Source organism: Danio aesculapii, chromosome 3 (genome assembly GCF_903798145.1).
Source record: "Danio aesculapii chromosome 3, fDanAes4.1, whole genome shotgun sequence".
Taxonomy (NCBI): Eukaryota; Metazoa; Chordata; class Actinopteri; order Cypriniformes; family Danionidae; genus Danio; species Danio aesculapii.
The window spans coordinates 11,977,199-11,995,574 of record NC_079437.1 but is presented as its reverse complement, the minus strand read 5'-3'; the positions used below and the strand labels follow the sequence as shown (position 1 = coordinate 11,995,574).

The window sequence follows — 18,376 nt, the reverse complement described above, 5'->3', positions numbered from 1 at the left end:
AACATAGGAAGAACATGCAAACTCCACATAGAAATGCCAGCTGACCTAGCCGTGGCTCAAACCAGTGACATTCTTGCTGTGAGGCGATTGTGCCACCCACTGCGCCACCGTGACGCCCTAAATTTTCCATAATGAAAAGTATAATGTTCCTAAGGGCAAATTTGACTGGGCATCCCTCATTGACTAGACTGGAAAAAAAGCCTGGTTATTACCTCATAAGTACAGCATTCCCAACAAAACATTTTTAATAGCTCATATTTTCATATAGGTAGTTACATTGCTTCTTCCAGCCCCTTTCAACTACAAGATATTATTTGCCAATATAAAGGTAAAACCGATATACAAGAGAACTACATTATTAACTTTTTTATTTTATGTGGTAAATATTTTATTCATAAACAAAACTTCTCGAATTTGCAACCTTCTTTTTCACATTTTTTTATTGAAATTGATGTATTTATTAAATCTCTTATTGGTTAAATCAAGAAAAGGGATAGATTCTTGTATTATTATGATAATTATTTTGGAAATATCCCAGATACATAAGTCCTATTTTCCTCTTATTGCTGTATTTGTGTGTTTATTTATTTATTTTTCTTTTCTTTCTTTCTTTTTTTACTGTTATATATGTGTTTATTATACACATATTATTTAACATGATTATACATATTAAAGGTTGTGCAAACTGTGTATGTTTTGAGTGCTTTCTTGTTGATTCTGGAATTGTAAATCATTTTTAATCTCAAATGCTATAAATGTTGGTTTGCAACTTGAAAATGTATATTTGTGAATATAAAATTTGCATAAAAATAATAAGGCTTATTATAAAGCAGACATTAAAATGTGTATTTAATAAATAATTACTTTTGCAGTGGTAATTTACAATTTAGATGATTTACTGTAAGATTAAAAAACCGTGTCCAACACGTCCAGTGTTGATGGCGTATGTGTATTACTCCACGCATGCGCACTTGTCACAGTCTGCAAAATGGCTGCGCTCGTAAGTGTCCGCGCGTGCCTCTCCGGTAAGTTACAAAATGCGCTCATTATACCTTTCTCGTGCCACCTACACTATGTTTATGAAGCGAGTAATCTGCGAAATATGTGTAATATTTGTGCATATGCCGACGAGAGTGTAGAAATGACAGTTACAGTGAAGACATAAAGGATGCTCGTGTGTTTCCCCAAGCAAGGTCATGTTCCTCAGGCTGTGACTTATATATATCGTACAGATTGAGTGGCATTATTGACATTAAAGCGGTAGATCTATTATAATATCTACATGATAATTGGATATTTGTATAGTTTAGATCTTCCTTACGGGAAACAGACGAGGAGTGATTCGGTCTCGTGATATTTTTGACAGTTGTTCATCATAATATAGCGACTTTGACTCTTGTAATGTTTTGTAATAAGTTATTTTGTCCTCTGTTTATTAATGTGATGATACCATGTTTTTAATCAGATTTAGTTGTTTATGTATTTCTTTGTTTGCATAAGCACTGTAAATATCCCGACTAATGTTTATGAATGAATGAATGAATGAATGATGATGATTTCTGTACAACATTTAAGCATTTTTGTTTGTTTTCCAGCTCTTCAGTTGACCTCTCCAAGTTTACTTCACAGCTCGTTTAAGCTGGTATGAGTTTCAGTTTGATAGTTTTTATAACTATGCTATTAAATACAGTATTGTCTGTTAGAGATTAGCAATTCGTCACCTTAGAATGATAAGGTTCTATCTGACATTTTTGTCAAAATTGAGTTATTGACATATTCTTATTAAATGACAACTTATTTACATTGTGATGTTTTTTATAAGTTGTTTACATTTTTAAGACTTTTGACTTAAAAAACAAAAATGGTTTATCTACAAAGTTGAACTCTAGCTTGACTCTATAAGGCAGTGTTTCCCGACCCTGTTCCTGAAGGCACACCAACAGTACACATTTTCAACCTCTCCCTAATCAATTACACCTGAATCAATTTATCATAACATCAGAAGAGATTCCAAAACCTGAAGTTAATGGGTCAGAAAAGGGAGACATCCAAAATATGTACTGTTGGTGTGCCTCCAGGAACAGGGTTGGGAAACACTGCTATAAGGTTCTTTCTGTGAGCCAATCAGCATTTTTAATGCACGCACGAGGACCGATCAGGACCAACTTCCTTTGTCATTTTCCCGGACTGCTCCATTGACAGCAGGAAAGACCAGAAAGAAACCCAAAAATCATACAAAATCAGAGTCGACTAAATAATGCCGCACCACACAAATTGAGAAGTGTATAAATGCGATGATTTAGAAGCATTTTTTGACATTGAGATGAAATGTTAAATTTTACACTGTTGAAATAGAAACGAAATATTTAAAAAAAATTATATATTAAATGTAAAATATTTTTATTTGTTTATATATATATATATATATATATATATATATATATATATATATATATATATATATATATATATATAGTCAGTGAAACACTTTTCAGTGTTTATTAAACTCATTTGCTCATAGTCTGTTTTCTTTTAAAGTCTTTAAATTTAATATTAAGCTTTGAAGGGCAAATACTAAATTTAATTCATGGGGCATATAATTCAATAAATATAGCATAAAATTTAATAAATATAATTCATATAAAGCAGAAAGTTTAATAATTATGACCATATTATCCATCTGCACTGGATAAAATATTTAACACAGCCTTGTATGTTAAATTTGAACAAGTAAAAATATTCATCCTAATACATTAAATAAATGTTAAAGAAAGCACAAATGTAACTTTCTCAAGCATCAACACATTGTTACAACACTAAATTATATATTTTTGGATTGTATTTCTTGAAAATGCTTAAATGAATGATCTGCCAGATAGAACCTTCTAATTCCAAGCGGAAAATTACTTTTCAGAATGAGAAGGTTCTATCTGTAAATATTTGTTACAATTCAGCCATACTTATTTTTTAACAGCGAGGTCCACAATGGAAGTCCAGTGCTTTATTGTGTTTTTATCCTTGGTGGTTTTATTTTAAAATGTATGGGATACTTTTTTGTACAGTTTATTTAAAATCTGTCAAAATAATATTCAATTCAAATGCTTTATATACTTAAACTTAACATTTGTTAAAATTCTATTTTTATCGGTTGTGTTAAAGTGGGTCAAAGGAATCTTGTCAGGCATATTATGATACAAGAATTATTTGATAACACATTAAAAGACTGTTTATCACAAAGCAGCCTTAAAATACTCATTAATTGTCATTTTAAATCTATATTTTGCTACTATTCCTCCAAACACTTGATTTTAACGCATTTGTTTGCAACAAGTGTTTTAATCATTTAATATAAAAATATAATAATAAAGTATTTACTTACTCTTTTCTATATGGTTAGTATTTTGTGTGAATATTTATATAATACTGAATGGAAATTGTTTCACCTATATCCAGATTTTTAAAGTCTTTAAATGTAAAAAAAAAAAAAACGTTTTCTTCATAGAAAAAAGACTATAAAAGTCTTTAAACGCCTTGAATTTAGATTTAAGAAGTTGTAAAAATATTTTGGCAAAACAACTTCTTCAGTCTGACAGACCCAATAACTATTAACTATTATTATTATTATTATTATTATTATTGTTATTATTGGACAGACCAACATTTTTCTAGTTTTCAAGTGTTCTAGTCAAATTGTGAAGTAAAAATTAAAATGTGTGTCTGACATAAACCTCATGTTCCTACAGAATCAATAACACAACTAACAGAAGCAGAACATTGCTAAGTTTTTTGCTTTTTAATTTATTTATGAATCAGTGGACCTATTTTAAATCATCATATGAGCATGATCATTAATAAATAAATAAATACAAATTTATTCTTGCTTACAATCATTCTTAGGAAGGTTTCTATGCAAAGTTTGGTCCCTGTTCAGTATTTTTAAAAATCCTTAGCGTTTAGCCCCGATATGCATGAGTATTTTGATTGCAAATCTAATGATCTTAAATGTCATATAAGTCGGTCTTAGAAAAGCCTTTAAAAATGTTTTAAATTTAACTTGTTATACTTTGTAGGCACCCTGTGTCTTTTGTACAGGAGATATTTGAAAAAAAAAAATAGCCTCATGTTTATTTATTTATTGATTTTTTTTATCTTAGTGTGCAGTTCCTCTAAGTCGAAGGAATTTCGCAGCAGAGGCGAAGAAGGTTTATGCTCGGGATAAACCCCATGTGAACATCGGCACTATTGGACATGTAGACCACGGCAAAACCACACTGACCGCTGCCATCACCAAAGGTACGCTGTCAGCTTTACTTTATATTAGGGATGCTCTGATCGATTGACCAGAGATCGGTATCGGCCGATAATCACATTTTATGACTGGATCGGTACTCGCCAATCTGGCCGATCTCTTGAAGCCATCACAGCTGTTGTTTATGGGTTTACAAGTAGAGGAAGTGACACCCGTGAATTAGATAAAATACCCTGGAAATCATCGAGAGGCTTGGTGATGTTATGTGTTTTTGACATTATTGCAAGTTCACTAAAACCTGGCTGAAAAAAAAACCCTTAAAATATGTTTTTAACTTGAATAGTTAACAATATAACTTTTTGTAATATACTTATTGCAATAAACAATTATGTATTGATAGGTGTGCATTTTAACTTGTTATGCATCAAATATGCACTCCAAACTATTTCTTCTATGATGCGGGTTGAATTCTTTTCCCCTCTTTTGCAATGTTTCCAAGTTGCTTTGTTGATTATAAGTAACATGTTTAAGGGATTATATGCAACATCCCTTATTTATTCTCTTAGGTAAGGTGAGAGCTTAAGTATTATACTTAGAGGGAAAATGTGCTTTATGCATTTTGAAGCTAGAAGCATTAGAATCGGTACTCAGTATGAGGTGATCACCATGACAAGGAATCTGTACTCGGTATCGGCTGCAAAAATCCTGATCGGAGCATCCCTACTTTACATCTTGCTAATCTTAACCCTCAAGCAAACTTTTCTACATTTTTGTCCATTTAAGATGAGTTAATGCCATCTGCATGCATTTTGGCTCAGATGTATGTATTTATTGGAATTGTACTAATTCACCCTCTTTTTTTTTTTTTTTTTTTTTTTTAACAAAAATTTTAATTTTTTTTCACACTTGGTACAAAAAACTTTCCTTTCAAGACTTTCGGAACAAAACAGTCTCCATTAACACCCATTAAAACTGCAATTTTTTTCCCCAGTGCCAGTGAACTTTAAAATAATGCAATAATTTTATAGGCTTTCATTCTTCTAGCAGGGCTTTAAAATAATTACTTGGTGGTTACTAGGCATAGGACGATAACCGTTTTCAAGGTATACTGTGGTTTGGAAAAATCAAGGTTTTAAAACTGTAAATTTTCTGTAATACCGTTTTTAAGGTATGTGTAATATTTTTTATTTACTTCTTAAAATTTTTTTAGAACAACAGTACCTCCAGAAAATAAATCCAAAGATGCAGTTTTTAAATTGTAAAGAAATCTGTGTTTTAGAAACTAATGCAGACAGCAGAATTCAATGATTAATTTTCAGTATCTAGCCGGACATGTTTACTGTTCCAAAATATTTTAAAGCTTTCAAAAAATAAAATAAATTGTTTTTAAAAGGAAAAAAAACATTTTTTTTTTTTACCCAGACATTTAAAAAGAATATATTATAAAGCAGTAATCACAATACCGTGAAATTACCGTGATATTTTTATCCAAGGTTATCATAGCGTGAGAAATTCCTCCATCAGAGATGAGACCTTTTATCAACATTTACATTTTAAACAAGTGGCAAGAGGAGTGGGATGTATTGGAAAATAATGAATTGCATGAAATCCAACCTGAAATCTCAAACTGAATTTTAAGACATTTTAAGACTAGATTTGATCAAGTTATTTTTACCAGACATCGTATTGGGCATACAAGATTAGCCCATGTTTTTTTACTCAAAGGTGAAGACCCCACTCAATCAGAATCAGAATCAGAAAGAGCTTTATTGCCAGGTATGTTCACACATACTAGGAATTTGTTTTCATGACAGAGCTTCTACAGTGCAACAGGATTACAGAGACAGGACAAAAAACAGATAATAAATATATTTTAAAAAATAGAAGTAAGTAGTGAGTGCAAATATACAGATTGACAAGTGTATGTACGTGTTTATTACTATATACAATGTTATATGTGCAGCTGTTATGTGCAAATTGGCATGTAAAGTGTGTTGTTAAATAAGTGTATATGTGTATAAAAGTGTATAGCAAGTAGTGATGTTGGTTTCGCAATTATTATCATCAAGTGTTCATGAGATGGATTGCCTGAGGGAAGAAACTGTTTCTGTGTCGGGCTGTTCTGGTGCGCAGTGCTCTGTAGCGTCGACCAGAAGGTAAAAGTTCAAAGAGGCAGTGTGCTGGGTGTGAGGGGTCCAGAGTGATTTTGGCAGCCCTTCTGCTCGCTCTGGATAAGTACAGTTCTTGGGGAGTAGGAAGGGTTGTACCAGTGATTCGCTCAGCAGTCCGAACTATTCGACGTAGTCTTTGGAGGTCGTATTTAGTAGCTGAGCTCAATGTTTGTACTGCAAAACTCACCTTATTGTAAAACAAATTTTACTGGACTGTCCTGCTTTTAATGATTCTAGAAGGCCTTTTTTTTAAATTAACTCTCTTAAGGACATTTTTAACAAACTGACACCAGAAAAGATTTTAGAATTCTTATCATATATTAACACTAAACATCTTATTTAACTTGTGTATTCATTTTTTTGTTCTTAATTGTTTATTTAATATTAAAATGTTCTTGCCATGAAAATAGCCTTGATTGCTGACATGGCAATAAATAAAAAATACATTACATCATAGCGTGAGAATCTTATACCGGCCCATGCCTAGTTCTTACTAGATTTTTCTCAAGTTTGACACATAAAGAAACTATCTGCTTTATTTCTGTTATCTGCTTCTGCATATTATAGAGTTTATTTGATAAATTACGCAGCTATAATTGTGTTTGTACTGAAAATATGTTCGTGTAAATAGTTAAAATTGTGTAAATAAATAAGATCAAAGAAGGTCACTAAGCCTTGAATTTATAACAACGAAAAAAAATTAGCATGTTGTTTATGGACAATAATGTGTCATTTTGCATATAATTCATTAAAATTAGAACTGATGCTGATAAAAAAATATCAACATCAGTGAAAGTATGAATAAAAATATGAATATATGATGTTTTAATTATATGATGGATATTTTTGTCCCCTTTTTAGACTAAAGCAGGTCGCACACCAGAAGCTCGGCGCCACGCAGCACCATACATTTCAGAATTCTAAACATAGGTTTCTATCAGGGTACACACACCGGTGCCGCAAGTTGGCGGCTGTCCACGGCGCCCAGCCACGACTCAGGACACTGTTCATTTCTCTGCTGCACCACAGAGCGCCATCTGATTAGTTTCATGTTTAATATCATGCGAATGTCCGCGTCTGGTGTGTAATACTTTTAACTGTCATGTGCACGCCTTTTCGCGGCGCTTCCGGTGTGCGACCTGCTTTAGAGAAGCTCTGTTTAGACGCACAAGGGTTGAACCTAATTCTAACTGCTCATTTTATGTATCTATTTCTTTTCATTTCAGTTCTTGCCGAGGCTGGTGGTGCAAATTATAAGACGTATGAGGATATTGATAACGCCCCTGAAGAAAAGGCTCGAGGAATCACCATCAACGCCTCGCATGTGGAGTACACCACCGCTAACAGACACTACGCTCACACAGACTGTCCCGGACACGCAGACTACGTCAAGGTACTACACTACTGCTATACCCTGTAATAAAAAGCAGCTAATGAGTAGTTTATCGATCTAGAAGTCTTGGTTGATGGTTTGTTAATTGTGAAGTAAGATGTAATCTGCCTTTTTGTAAAATTATTTTGTATTTTATGTCTTTGTTTATTATTTGGATTATTTATGTTAATTTATTTACAATTTAATTTTATTTATTTATTATTATTATATTATTATTTTTCATTTGGTGGTCAGGATTCAAATTTTATAAGGGATGGATATTATCTTATTACTTAATTATACATTTCTGACATGTTTTTGCACTACAAATGAATAAAATAAATTAAAAATAAAAGAAATTGTACAGCAAGATAAAGTGTGACCAAAACTGCATTTGTCTGTGTCGTGAAGAACATGATCACAGGCACATCTCAGATGGACGGCTGTATTCTGGTGGTGGCGGCGACGGACGGTCAGATGCCGCAGACTCGAGAGCATCTCCTGCTGGCACGGCAGATCGGCGTGCAGCATGTGGTGGTGTACATCAACAAAGCCGATGCCGTGGATGATAAAGAGATGCTGGATCTGGTGGAGCTGGAGATCAGAGAGCTGCTCACAGAGTTTGGTTATGATGGAGAAAACACTCCGGTGGTTGTCGGATCAGCACTCTGTGCTCTGGAAGTACGTGAATAGATGCATACACACTTCCTGACAAAAGTCTTGTCGCCTATCCATGTTTTAGGAACAACAAATTATAACTTGGCTTATAGTTGATCATTGGGTTTCAGAAGTGGCTCATATCAAAGGCAAAGATTATGCTTATTTTACCAAAATAAAATATGATCATACCTTGATTTATAATGATTTAATTAGGACAGTAAGGTCTGACTTTGCTTAGACAAAAGTCTTGTCATTTAACAGAAATAATGTACAGTATAGAATATAAAGTCATGGTGCAGTGGAAGAAGAATTAATATTGTGTAAGACCCCCTGTTGTGATTTGTGTGTTTAGAACAAAAAGCCGGAGCTGGGTGTGAACTCCATTATGAAGCTCTTGGAGGTGATTGATGGTCATATTCCTTTGCCAAGCAGAGATCTGGATAAACCCTTCCTGCTGCCCGTAGAGGGAGTCTATTCTATTCCAGGTGTGTTTTCTGCTTTTCATGTTACACACACACACACACACACACACACACACACACACACACACACACACACACACACGCACACACACACACACAGTATCTCTATGATAAGTTGTTTGTGCTTCTCTGTCTTAGGTTACAACAAATTAGTCAGTGTTTTAAAAATAACAAAAAAGAAATGTCAGTACAGTGAAGTGTGTATTTAAAAATAAACCCACACGTGCTTATTAATGCATAAAAAATAATCCTTAACATTATAATATACACTCACCGGCCACTTTATTAGGTACACCCTACTAGTACTGGGTTGGACCCCCTTTTGCCTTCTGAACTGTCTTAATCCTTTGTGGCATAGATTCAGCAAGGTACTGGAAATATTCCTCAGAGATTTTGCTCCATATTGACATGATAGCATCAAGCAGTTGCTGCAGATTTGTCAGCTGCACATCCATGATGTGAATCTCCCATTCCACAACATCCTAAAGGTTTGAGATCTGGTGACTCTGGAGGCCATTTGTGCACAATGAACTCATTGTCATGTTTAAGAAACCAGTCTGAGATGATTCGTAATTTGACATGGTGCGTTATCCTGCTGGAAGTAGCCATCAGAAGATGGGTACACTGTGGTCATAAAGAAATGGACATGGTCAGCGATAATACTCCGGTAGGCTGTGGCATTGACATGAGGCTCAATTGGTACTAATGTGCCCAAAGTGTGCCAAGAAAAATCCCCCACATCATTACACCACCACCAGCCTGAACCGTTGATACAAGGTAGGATGGATCCATGCTTTCATGTTGTTGATGCTAAATTCTGACCCGACCATCCGAATGTCACAGCTGACATCGAGACTCATCAGACCAGGCAACATTTTTCTTTTGTCAAATATTGTCCAGTTTTGGTGAGCCTGTGTGAATTGTAGCCTCAGTTTCCTGTTCTTACCTGACAGGAGTGGCACCCAGTGTGGTCTTCTGCTGCTGTAGCCCATCAGCCTCAAGGTTGGATGTGTTGTGCATTCAGAGATGCTCTTCTGCATACCTCAGTTGTAACGAGTGGTTATTTGAGTTACTGTTGCCTTTCTGTCAGCTCGAACCAATCTAGCCATTCTCCACTGACCTCTGTTATCAACAAGGCACTTGCGCCCACAGAACTGCCGCTCACTGGATATTTTTTTTTTTCTAACCATTCTCTGTAAGCTCTAGAGATGGTTTTACGTGAAATTCCCAATAGATCAGCAGTTTCTGAAATACTCAGACCAGCCCATCTGGCACCAACAACCATGCCACGTTCAAAGTCACTTAAATCACCTTTCTTCCTCATTCTGATGCTCGGTTTGAAGTGCAGCAGATCATCTTGACCATGTCTACATGCCTAAATGCATTGAGATGCTGCCATGTGATTGGCTGATAAGAAATTTGCATTAACAAGCAGTTGGACAGGTGTACCTAATAAAGTGGCCGGTATGTGCATATTCAGTTAGTGAAAGTGTCTTGCTGACCTTTACTTACCAAATAGGTTTATGTAAAAATTTAACCACCTACCTATGCTCATTAAAGTATTTAAAAGTGGTTATACTTGTAATATAAATAACATTTTTGAAAGCGTTTTGCTGATATTTACATCAAGTGCTGTTTGAGATTTTTTTTTATTCCAAAACATTTGAAAACATAATAGTTTTGATAACTCATTTCTCATAAGTAATTTATTTTTCTCTTTTCCATGATGACAGTACATAATATTATTATAATATAATAGTATAAATAACAGTTACGAGTGTTATTGATTATTGTTATGTGTTATTCCCAATATATATGAATGTATGTGTGTTTTCCCTGTGCAGGTCGTGGTACTGTGGTCACAGGGACGCTTGAGCGAGGGGTGATCAAGAAAGGAGAAGAGTGTGAATTTCTTGGACACAATCGTTGCTTTAAGTCGGTCATCACTGGTGAGGAAACCATTTGAGTGTGTAAAATTTCAATGTGCAATTGGATTTTTAATTAAACATGATGAGATGTAAAAGTTGCATCTTTTGGTAAGCGTAAACTAAAGCTATATTAAAACTGGATAAAATGTTCATTTTAAATATAAATATTCATTAAATTTAATTAAGTTAAATTTAAATAAGTTGTAATATATAATATATAATATTATAAATTGAGGGTGGCTCAGTGGTTAGGACTGTCGCCTCAAAGCAAAAAAGTTGCTGGTTCGAATCATAACTGGGTCAGTTGACATTTCTGAGTGGAGTTTGCATGTTCTCCCCGAGTTGGCGTGGGTTTCCTCGGGGTGCTCCGGTTTCCCCCACAGTCCAAACACATGCTGTATAGGTGAATTGAATAAACTAAATTGGCTGTAGTGTATGTGTGTGAATGAGTGTGTATGGGTGTTTCCCAGCGATGGGTTGCAGCTGAAAGGTCATCCGCTGTATAAAACATATGCTGGATAAGTTGGCGGTTCATTCCGCTGTGGCGACCCCTGATGAATAAAGGGACTAATCCAAAGGAAAATGAATGAATGAATGAATTTGTAAAATTGAATGAAACTGCACTTTTTTATTTTAGTTGATGTGATATGTTAAAATAATAATAAGGTGTGTACATTTTCACATATTTTTACACATTATAAAAAAAGATTTGCGTATGAAACTGCTAAAACCAAAAAAAGTAAATAAATGCTATAGTAGAATATAAATGAAGTTTATTTATATTTACTTATAATTTCAAGAGGATCATGTGCTTATGATTGCTTGCAGCCGCTCCCGCATTATTCAATTTATGATTCACTAATCAGACGATTCCTAAGCCACTGTAAATACCCTGAGTTCCATTTCACAGCCATCTTCATTTTGAAGAATCCCTCCATCCACCCCTACTCCTCCTCCTTTCCTATATGGGTGACATGGTGGCCCAGTGGTTAGCAATGTTGCTTCACAGCAAGAACGTCACTGGTTCTAGTCCTTACCAAGCCATCTGACGTTTCTGTGTGGAGTTTACACGTTCTCCCCGTGCTCATGTGGGTTTCCCCTGGGTTCCTCGGTTTCCTCCCACTGTCCAAAAACATGCAACTTAAGTTAGTTGACTAATCCAAATTTGCACCATAGACATGCTCCTTGTAGGTAGTTATCTCTTAAGAGCAATCACTATTGCTATCACTGCTCATTAGCTACTACAGCAGGGGAGTTCTCGAGATCTACCTGAGCTCAAACTCCCCTCTCGCCCTGAAAACAGGAGGGAGCCCCTGGCTCGAGGATCTTATGAGCTCAGGGCTCTCTCCCTGGACAGCATGCCAAACAAGCTTTATAATCGATCATCAGCTAAGTGTGAAGTCTTGAAATATACATTTACCACTATAATATCAACTGATTCATTTGCTTAATTTGTTCATTCATTCATTTTCTTTTCGGCTTAGTCCCTTTATTAATCCGGGGTCACCACAGCGGAATGAACCGCCAACTTATCATGCACATGTTCTACGCAGCAGATGCCCTTTCAGCTGCAACCCATCTCTGGGAAACATCCATACACACAATCACGCACATACACTACGGACAATTTAGCTTACCCAATTCACCTATAGTGCATGTCTTTGGACTGTGGGGGAAACCGGAGCACCCCACGGAAACCCCACGCGAACGCGGGGAGAACATGCAAACTCCACACAGAAACGCCAAATGACCCAGCCGAGGCTTGAACCAGTGACCTTCTTGCAGTGAGGCGACAGCACTACCTACTGTGCCACCGCGTCGCCTGCTTAATTTGTTGTGAGGTGTTTTATAAATGTAAAGTTTAGATAAAAGATATACTAAGTAAAATAAAATGCATAAGTAAATTATAAAACTAAGATACTTTAAAGGTGAAAATAAATATTTAATGAAAAAATATTAAATTAACAATATAAAAAATAAATAAATACAAAAATAACAACAACAAAAACACTGAATTACTATAATATGTTTGCATTACATCCACAAATAATTTGGATTTCTTATCTGGCATAAACAGAACAGCTCAAATTAAATATATTAAATACACTCAAATTACTTTTGCTGCTTGTTCAAACTACTTATTTAAAATGAGTTGAAACAACACAGCTCTTAAGGTTCTAGGGGGGTAACTTAATTTTATGTTTGAGCCATTCAAATTTGTAAAAACCAATTGAGCTAACTTAATAGATTTGTGTTGGGACAACATCATAGAATTGCATGGAACCCAGCATTTTTGTACAGTGTATTAAGTAAGTGATTGAATAAAGTTTTGTGGTTCATAGAGGTATTAGGCAATGCTCAAACATCCACCATTGTTGCTCTTTCATTCAGGTATTGAGATGTTCCACAAGTCTCTGGACCGGGCAGAGGCGGGCGACAACATGGGCGCTCTGATACGCGGTTTGAAAAGGGAGGATGTCCGGAGAGGCATGGTGATGAGCAAACCTGGCTCCATCCAGCCACACCAGAAGATCAGAGCTCAGGTGTGGAGATTGAACAAACTTAAAGGGGCCACAATACGAGAAATCCTTTTTGCCTTCATCTTTTGACATACAGTTGAAGTTGGGACTACTACCCCTCCTGAATTATTAGCACCATGTATATTTTGATTGCCGATTGGGCAATCAGTTAATTATAGGGACCGTACAATTAAAGGGACAGTAGGTGATCTGCCTAAATGGTAATAGCTTTGAAACTCAGTCCCTCCCCTGCCATCCAAGCAGCAGACAGCAGACAACCCACTAGTTCATGTCATTCGCCAGTTAGAAATGTAGTTAGTGGTTGGCTGGCGGCGTGTAGGAATTAAACCTATTACTAAGCCATACTTGCATGCTATTTCACAGCGAATATTCAGAGTAGCATGGTAAACAACACAGGTTGTCAGTGTTCAAAAATGACCCAATGTGATGTGAATATAAAATCAACTTGACCTCAGTAAAGCAGGCTAAGTGGAATAGCGCTATTTACTGATGTTTTGATGTTAAAGTAAATAAAAATCAACATTATCGATGCTGTAAAAGGACCTTATGAAACTGAAAATAGTCTCATCAATCGTTCGCCGAAAGATTTCAGTGGCTGAACAACACTTCTGTGCATATATCCCATTCATAACAACAACATCTATATAAGCTTTGCTAAACTAAAATAGTTTTTTGAAACATAACTTTAGCTGTCTAACAGAAATACTTAAGCCATGGTGTCGTCCTTCCTCCAGCGTGCAAAAGTAACTACAATATTGATTCAGGATTTTTAAGGTTTGATTTAGCATTTGATTTTTCATATGCACATGAATGCGCGCACATGCACGTGTGCACGCACTATTAACGGATCTGCGTGAACAGATGCGCAGACGTACAAATCAACATTTGTTGACGGACCGTTTGGGCTACTTATCAGAATTATGGGAAATGTTGACCCGACAATATTTAATTGGATGAACATTTTTTAGATTTATGCCTTAGCCAGAATATAAAAATACATATAAATACATTTAGATCATTTACTTTAATCATTACTATTGGAATGTGAAGAGACTTTCAACCAGCAAAACATTCAATGTTTCTGAAGACAATCACCTACTGCACCTTTAATTAACCCTTGTGAATTGTTCAAATTGGGCCAATTTGTAATATTTACTGTTGGTCATTAGTTGGCACAATTAACCTTTTTGACAGGCCTGTGCAAAAACATTTCTGGCTTTTATATAGAGTTCTATGGGGTTAAACAGCAAATTATAGTGTGTGTGTGTGCGTGCGTGCGTGCGTGCGTGTGTGTGTGCGTGCATAAATACACTTACTATGTGTACTATATTCTGAGAGCTGAGGTGCTTAATTTGATTTTCTCAGACATATCAAGGTAAGTGTGCAAAGGTCACACACATATAACTCCATATAAAATCCAAGAACTAAGCCTTTTTTGCATTGCAACTGATGATCGACAGCAAAAATGACAAATTCTACCTCTTCCCAAAAGGGGAAACCAGCAACAATCAAGAAAGCATGGTGTCATGGCTTTGCAATCAAAACATGCCGTTATAATGAAAGTCAATGGGGGCAAGCCACCAATATAACGAAAGGGTAGTCAATTTGCCCAAAGTGTATTATTGAGTTGTTGTTTTTTAATTTTCAAAGAATTTTACCAAAATATGTCAAAAAAAAAAGATTTGTCACACAAAATCAATCCATTTGTTGAAACACAGGAAGTTGTGGTCAAATGAAGACCCAAAATCACCCCAGAGTGGATGAAACCTGCATTTCGTTGCCTTGTACTTGTACATGTGTGATGACAATAAATTGAATCTAATCTAATCTAATCTAATGAAAACATCCCCAATAGCACATAAGGGTTAATCTCCTCTCTATTCTGCAAGAACACATCATGACAGCTGAAATATGACCTGATTAAAAAAAAAAAGACTCACATTAGTCAGAATTCGGGTTTAAAATTGCAGTGTATGCATGTAAAAATGGCTTGTTTGCCAACAAGTGGGGTTGTGATCTCACAGACTTCTGTAGGCTCCGCCTCCAGTCACAGACCCCACCCACAAGTATTTAATCGCTCATGATCAGGCATCTTTTTTTTTTTTTTTTTTTTTTTTTATCTGTGTGTGTTCAGATCTACATTCTGAGTAAAGAAGAGGGCGGCAGACACAAGCCATTCTTCACAAACTTCACACCCATCATGTTCTCTCTCACCTGGGACATGGCCTGTATAGTAGAACTGCTTCCAGGAAAGGTATGCTTCACCTCTACAATTGTTAAACCATTTGATAAAAAATTTTTATATAAAAAAATAAAAATTTGAGATATATATATATATATATATATATATATATATATATATATATATATATATATATATATATATATATTTTTTTTTTTTTTTTAATTTACTAGAAATAAATGCGCTTAGAAATGTCTTATGTTCACAGATACAGTGGGGGGAATAAGTATTGATTTTTTTTTTTTCCTGGGAATAATATTTCTAAAGGAGCTGTTGACGTGGAATTGGACCAGATTTTGGTAAAAACCCAAACAATACAAACATAAAAATAAAATAAAACAAAAAAATCTGAAAAATGAATTATTTAATGACACAATGAGAAGATACTGAACTACTTAAACATATTTCATACTTTATATAAAAAAAATTTGGTGATGGTAGCTTAAAGATGCCTCTCATATAGAAAATGAAGTCACATGAATTGCTCAGGTGTGAGTTTTTCACAGACTTAAACAGAGTGTAAAAATATTGATGGTTCTGTGGGTCTCGTCTATCAAATCTGATCTTTAATTCAGGCCATTCTACAGCTTGATTTGAAAGTTTCCCTGGCTGTGTTTTTGGTCCTTGTCTTGCTAAAATGTCCACCCTGGTTTCATCTTCATCATCCTGCTAATGTAGATGTTTGACTAAAGTGGCTAATATTCATTTACACTGACGAAGGGCAGAGGTTTCCTGAAGAACTACTGAGAGATTTCAGCTGCTGTCTGGGCTTTCACTGCCTTTCTACACCTCCCTGCCTTAATGTGTTCAGTCCTTTTTTACCTGTGTCATTTTATTACACAACTTCTTTTGTAATCTAATTAGTTTTGTTAGCATATATGGATTATAATTGGTTGTTACCAACATACGGAGAAAGTCAACAGCACCTTCAGAAATATATATTTTTTAGAAAATGGATATGTCCCATACTTATTTTCCCCCACTGTGCTAATAAAAAAATTAATTACAGAAAAAAACTAATTACAGAAAAGTTATGAAATATTATAATTTTTAAAAGAAATCAAAATTCTGTAGTAATATGCTTAATTTCTGTGGTGTCAGGTACATGTTTAGCAGCCATTAACCCGGTTTTTAGTGCCATGTCAAACTCTTAATTTTTTAAAAACCTACGGAAGAGCAGCGTATCAGCATTTTCACACAAGAAAAACAAATATTAAGCAGATTTTTTTTTTCTTGAGCATCAAACCTTCACATTTGATTCACTTCTCAAAGTTCTGGAGTATTGATGCTGCAAATACAGATTCATTAATTACACATTAACGCTTTTTCAATAGGTAACTTCATTGACAATGATTACTACATTTATTGTAATTAGTTTATTTTTAAGCCATAAAAGTCTTCATAACCTCAATGAGTGAAGGGTTCAATTCAAATAGAAGATCTTATTAGGAGTATTTCCTAATACGACTTTGTTTTAACTGTGTATTTACTGCATAATTTCTGCTTGGTGAGCAGAAGAGACTTCTTTCGAAGACATTGACGAAAATGTAACCTTTTGCAAGTCAGTAAAATCATAGTTTGAGTGAATATTAATGCAAATGCAGATTTTGGACCAATAAAGCAGACCTGCTCTGTAGATCAGATCTTTTTCATTCAAAATTCTGTCATCATTTACACGTCCTTAACATCTAGTTTCTTCTATTGAAATCAATTCAAGTTATACTGAAGAATGTTGGGGGAAAAACAGCCATACTTACAAATATACTTCCATACATGACTTCCATAATATTTTTTTGTTCTCACTATGGATGCTTCCTCCCAACACTCTTCATAATATCGTGATTTGTGTTCAACAGATCTTAAGAACCACTTGAGAGTGAGTAAATGATGAGGTCATTTTTGGGTGAACTGTCCCTTTAAGGCTTGCAATAAATGTCCTAAATGTGTTGATTTCTGCATCTGTTGCTCCACAGGAGATGGTGATGCCTGGAGAGGACACGGCTCTAAACCTGGTCCTCAGACAGCCGATGGCTCTCGATAAAGGCCAGAGATTCACGCTTCGAGATGGAAACCAAACCATCGGCACCGGCCTGGTCACGGACATCCTCACTATTTCAAAGGATGACAACTACAACTGGGGCTGAGAGGCGACTCTTTAAAACATTACTGTCCGAAAGCCTCTGTGGACTGAAGTTCTAGAAATGTTGCTCTGGAATTGAATCATGGCCATTGTTTATTGCAAAAAAAAAAATGAAATCTGTTTTGCTATGGAGGATGTCTGTGTTCTGCAAATGTCTTTAGCCCTGAAGGTATCTCCTCACCAATTTTCTACGCGAAAAAAAGTAATGTTTGGAATATTGTTTCTGTTTTCTGCTTTTATTTCATTGTCCCATTTGCGTAGTCATATATTTACAAGAAGAAAAACAGTACTCTGTCAATGTTTCCAAATTAAAGCTCTACAGGTCATGTTATTGAATGCCGCTCATTTACAGACACACATTGAGATCTGCTGCAGTCTAATTCCAGGTCTAAACAAATGTAATAAACTGTATTATTCCATGTTGTGTTGAAATTTTTGATCCTGATTGAATGGAAAGAGTGCAATAAAATAATTTATAGGTGCCCTATGAAGACGATCGTGTATAGCTACTAGGCATAGTCAAATATTAAGAGATCCATATGTGGAAATGGGCATATCGTGAGCGTCACACTGATGTAAAATCCATGAGTGT

The 18,376-nt window shown here is 35.2% G+C and overlaps 1 protein-coding gene across 1 annotated transcript; it reads left to right on the top strand.

Moving 5' to 3' along the window:
- Positions 1-954: 954 nt before the first annotated feature.
- tufm (Tu translation elongation factor, mitochondrial) lies at positions 955-18,203 on the top strand. The gene is made up of 10 exons (XM_056453149.1): positions 955-1,025; positions 1,596-1,642; positions 4,155-4,293; positions 7,647-7,813; positions 8,204-8,473; positions 8,805-8,937; positions 10,779-10,883; positions 13,254-13,405; positions 15,537-15,656; positions 17,618-18,203. Exons 1-10 carry the CDS (start codon positions 989-991, stop codon positions 17,786-17,788), a joined length of 1,341 nt encoding a protein of 446 aa, XP_056309124.1. The 5' UTR covers positions 955-988; the 3' UTR covers positions 17,789-18,203.
- Positions 18,204-18,376: the final 173 nt, after the last annotated feature.